Raw genomic sequence first — 5432 nt, forward strand, 5'->3', positions numbered from 1 at the left:
TAATATCGCATTTTCTAAATGTAGCTCTTCATTATAAGTCAGCCGGTGCATATTGTGCCCATCATTTGTTTCCCGAGCATCTTTCCAGTGTCCGACTACTTTTGTGTTCTTTTCTTTTAATATTTGAAGATGGGATCTTTATAGCCCGTACTTCTCTTCAACTTCTTTGGTCATGTCCTCTATGTAGGCAGTTTTATTTTGTGTGATCCTATGTCACGAGACAAATGCCGCCGGTCGGTGTTTGTTACCTAGGTCAGTAGGATAGGAGATATCAATGTTAGGCTAGAGCGAGCATAAAGGCTTCGCTTCGCGCTTCTAGCTTCGCAGTTTCGCATCTTTCCTCTGTTTAGTTACTGTTTGCGTCCATTTGTAAATAGTTGTCGCATCTGTTCTTGGACATAGTAGGAGACTGTGCGAGAGTTTCCACCCTCGTCTACCTCAGTTTTTGCACGAACATAGAGCAATATATCAGATGAAGTCGAGGTAACTCAGTGATGACGTCACCATCTGCACATTTCTCAGTCACGTCATCACCTCCGTACAATTACCATCATCAGCACCACACAAGAATTTCGTTCTCAATCGTTGTGTTCTCTTCTCCATAGTCGTCAGTGGTCTCGTGCACCTTTGTAATATTTAATATTTTTTCTTTTCAATATGTATTCCATTCGAGATATGTCAAGTGTGTGTTCTTTCGAGACATTTCATTAATGTTTGGATTTTACTACTACTCTTTCCTTACATGTAACATTTTGATACTGACTGTTTTCATCATATTTTTTGTTCGTTCATACAACTACCAGTCTGCGCGAAATTGCGTCCAATGCAATTTGTTGTTGTGTATACGTCATGATCAGTGCGCTTCAATGCTATGATTGTTTCCAGTTTCCAGTTCCGATAGAAAATTATTTCATATGACTTCTCAAGTTCTCGTGATTTGCTTCCGTATGTGTTAAAGTGGTGAGTCTTACTGTAAACGCACCATGTTTTCACGTAATACCATCATTGTCACTTTCTAAAGTGATTAGTTTGTGATACATGAAGAGTAAGATTACGGTGCTTTTCGGTATGATAATCCACATTACGTGACATACGATTAGGGGAGTGCCTGCCCGTTTGTGAAAACGCATTGAGTGTGTAACAATTGCATATGTTGTACCTTTGAAAACCTAATTATTGAATAGATTTATCCTATGATTTGTGTATTCACACTTACGGTCGATGAGACAGCATGTGGACCTAAAAACACTCAAAAATGCTGGCGTTCTAAACATATGGTATTCAAGCGGAGAATCGTGCTGCATAATTCTTGTAGAGATGTTTTCATTTGATTCACATGTTATAGGTATCAACTTGTAGAGTGTGAAAAGTATTGAACAACAAAAAGAATATCAAAAATGGACTCATATAACTATTTTGAGGTCATTCGTTCTTTAAAACAGGCGGTGTCCTGCAACAATGATTACTTTCTTCCTAGTGATATTGTTTGTATTATCTATTGGACCCTGATTTCGAACAAGTTACCGTCCCATAGAGTTTTTCAGACAATAAATCAATAGTTGATTACCGACTTTTGAATTTCGGAGAAGTTTCATTGAAAGTTTCCGGATTAGTGTCAGTAAAAGCGAGCAGTGAGTTTAGTTAGCTATATACGAATTTTGAGGCACAGCCAATTTAACACGTTTTATAGCTCGCTCCACAATGCAGAAGGTATGGTAGGGTCAAAACGGCATAAAATGCAGTGTAGTTGCGCAAGAAGGAATTTTTGTTACACCGACACTTTGTTTTTCCTTTTGCTTTTTTTCATTCTTTTTGTTTTCCTTTCTGAAATTTCCTTTTACATTGTTTCCTTTTTCGTATTTATGTTATCTTTACCTTTGTTATATGAATCTATTTTGTACCTGCATTGCTCTTTAGTTGTTTTATTTTGTTTATTTTTTGCTTTTGGAATTTAGCTTAAAATTGTACTTATTCTTATGTTAATGTTCTTTTTTTTCTTCGCCTACCATCCCTTCCTTAGAAATAAAAAAAAGAACACTAACATGAAAATAAATGAACAAAAACAATACAACAACTTAACAGAAATACAAAAAGAAAAAACCCTAGAAGCCGAAAAATTCAGAAAGAAAAATAAAAAATGAAAACAAACAAAAAATTGCGGCCAATATCGATCCAGGTGACGTCACTTGGGAAAATGGCAAGTCCTGGAGAGACTGGAACAACGCAGTTTTTGCAGACGGGCTGCGAGTGGTCAAAAACCGCGTTGCTCTGGCGGGACCGCTCGTGCAACTCCACCGTACTTCATGTCGTCTTGACATAACTATAATTAGCAATAGATTTGACGTTCAATTCTTGTAACGTGTGTTGAGTCAAGCGTGTGTTGAGAATTTCTCAACGGGGGGTCGTAAAGGGGGTGTCGGGTCAGGGGGGGGGGGGGGGGGTTCGTAAGAGGGGGTCGGAAAATTGAGAAAAAATTAAAGCAGGTGTCGGAAAATTAGGAAAAAATGAAAGGAGCAAAGAAAAAGGACGATGTGTTGTCGTTTTTAAATAAACACATATTAATGCGTACAAAATTTAGTGTAATTTAGTTTTGTAATTTAGGGTTCACCAGAAAAACAAAGGTGAAAACTGCACTGCTTCTTTTCAGACGTGCTGAAACTTGAAGGAGGATCAGCAGTGAATGCATGTTTTTACCGTATATCAGAAGATATTTAAAACTGAAACGTATTCTAAGTTTTTTTTCAGATCCCAGTATCTGCGACTAAAAAATGGAAGAGTTCTCTCAAGGAAGAAAAAAATGTCAATGATGCATATTCAGTACTTGAGTTCTGTTTGATATAGAAATAAATAATATAGAATAAACAAATTTGTTTAATATTTGAATAAACGATTGAAGAAGACTCGCGGTTGCAGTTAAGGAAGGCTATTGTAGCATAGAAAGTTTGGATAAAAAGAGAGTACACAAAACCCAGAATGATTTCTAAAGAAATTTATTCTTCATAATTCTGGTAGTGAAACTACTACGCTTTTTGAGCCAATCTTGAATATGGACGACTTAGCATTTTCTTGCTGTTCTAATTTATGCTCGATGACGTCGGAGTCACTTCGGTGGCTCAAACCGTGCAAAATCATATGTCGTCGTACGTGCAAAGCGGTAAGGGAGTCCAGATTACCTGAACGAAAAGGGAAGCCTTCAGAAAGGAGAAAGAAGAAGCTCGTAGTCGAAGGAAACGTACCAGTGGTAATAGCATTCTCTCTAAAACATCAAGATTACTATAAACAAGCCTCTCGGTTAGTTTTGAATTAGCACAAACAATTGAAATCTTGAATAAATGTGATGCATAATAAATAACGTGATAATGTTGTGATGTGATAAAATAGGAAACCAATTATTTTAAATGCAATTAACTACCTAAAAATTTTTATTCTTTCAAAAATTGTGTGTTACTAATTTATATGAAAGAAATGAGACTAACCAGAGGTGACTTCGCATTGAGTACTAAGAGACCATAAAAGGCAATCTTCATAGCTTGCACAGTGCTTCGGCACTCTTCGTCACAGCCAATTCAATATATTGAAGATCTGCAGTTGTACGAGGACGCAGCGTCGAAAATCCGCTTAGGAACGGATGACAAACGAGATCTTCAGAAGTTAACAGAAGTGTAAGAGCACTAAGTAAAAGTAGAAGCATAGCTGCAATGAAAAGCAAGTACGCTGGCTCATGTTGGTAAGTGTAGTGCAGACTTATTTGTGCGCGATTACAAAGACTTCGATAAGGACATCTGTTAATTGGCCATTAAATGCTCTGTTGAAATAGGGCTGATGCTGTTGATTCATCAAGATTGGATGGCTCAACAGGATACCGCGCTGTTTTTAATGTGACGGTCAGGGATCAATCCCTGCAAAAGTTTTGCTGGTTTTGCATTTGGCGTAAAAGAATTTAGAGAGCACATTTCTCATCCTACAGTGACGAACTTCTTACTTTCAGTCGAAAAAGCAATTCTGATGCTGCTGCTGAGCGAAAAAAAAGACATCTACAGGCGCAGTTAGGGTTAAAATTAGTACAAAGTAGGCTCCACGAGTTGCTGAATATCTACGCTCAAAGTGAATTTCATGCAGTAAAGTTGGCTGCGATCTGTAGAGAGAGATTTCTTCTATATTTCTACATAGTTTGGTGTCTCCAGCTTTCCTGGTCTTTTTGAAACCTAGTTGAGAAAAATCCCAATTTTTGCCTCAAATTTCCGAGTTTTTCTCAACTAGCTTTTGAGAAAGCCAGAACACTTACAGAGGCCAAAATTTGCAGTTAAGGGTTTTCCTTGATGCTCTATCCAAATATGGAGTCGAATTTTTCAAAGGCTCTACCGTATCCTCGCAACGGGAAAAAGAGCGAAATCTCAGATTTTCGGCAACGCGTCAAAATCTGTGTGACTTCAAACAAATTTCCATAACTTAGCTCACTGTTTATAAAAACGAATTTGGTTTAAAGTATGTTGTAGAGGAAGATTTTTGCTATCATAATTTATTCTTACTTTTTCACGGGTAGCTTTCGTCTTCAAAAAAGCTAGTTGAGAAAAAATTGAGAAAAATGCCAAATTTCTCAACTTTTTCTCAACTAGGTTTCAAAAAAACCAGAGGGTCCCTGCAAAAGATTTTTTTGACCATTTTGTAGCGCACATCTTCCTCTACACAACGCAGCCAGCATTATCTTCCTATGTCTTTTCATCAGTGAGTTATTCATGTTTATTTCAAGGTAACAAAATCCGACCTGTCCAACAGTAATTTCCAGTTAAGACCTGGTTTTAATCGCTAAAATAACCTCTATATCACACTTGTATGTGAAAAACAGTGCTCTAAATACAATTTCAAAAAATTGCCACTGAAATGTTCTCCTCAGTGATTTTTTTTTTTTCGGTTTTGCAAAAATTTAGATTCCGGTGGGAATCGAACTCTCATCCGTTCATTTCCACTGTCGATGAGTAATATGGTTTGTTAATAATTGGAAATAATGTGAAAATTGTTTTAAAAGGTGTTCCCCTTCTTTTTCAGCTGTTTTTTCGTTTTGCAAAAATAATGGTTCCGGCGGGGATCGAACTTTTGATCATCTCTTTATCAATGTCAAACGGTACAACTGTGTTGCCGAATACACATTTAGAGCTCACTTATCTTTTCAAATTATATTCTACATATGTACTGACTCACTTCTAATTCTTGCAGTAACGTCTACCTCGCACTAATCCGAGCAAATATACTTGGAGGATATTTTTGGTGAGTAGCCAATGTGGAATGGGTCGCGACCTACAGGTAGCATTTTCGACAATCTGACTGCCTTCTAGATAGTCTTTTTTTATTATCTTGACACGTCTTTTAATCTCCTCGCCTAATGATAATCATTTATTGGATCTATTCATACTGATTAATTGCAGTATTTACAG

General features: G+C 37.1%; 1 protein-coding gene across 1 annotated transcript; it reads right to left on the bottom strand.

The window, feature by feature from the left end:
* Positions 1–2997: 2997 nt before the first annotated feature.
* RB195_010197 (uncharacterized protein) lies at positions 2998–3782 on the bottom strand (the record flags this gene model as incomplete). The annotated part of the gene is made up of 3 exons (XM_064191080.1): positions 2998–3173; positions 3237–3256; positions 3763–3782. 3 exons carry the CDS (start codon positions 3780–3782, stop codon positions 2998–3000), a joined length of 216 nt encoding a protein of 71 aa, XP_064048663.1.
* Positions 3783–5432: the final 1650 nt, after the last annotated feature.

The sequence above is a fragment of the Necator americanus genome, chromosome III (genome assembly GCF_031761385.1).
Source record: "Necator americanus strain Aroian chromosome III, whole genome shotgun sequence".
NCBI lineage: Eukaryota > Metazoa > Nematoda > Chromadorea > Rhabditida > Ancylostomatidae > Necator > Necator americanus.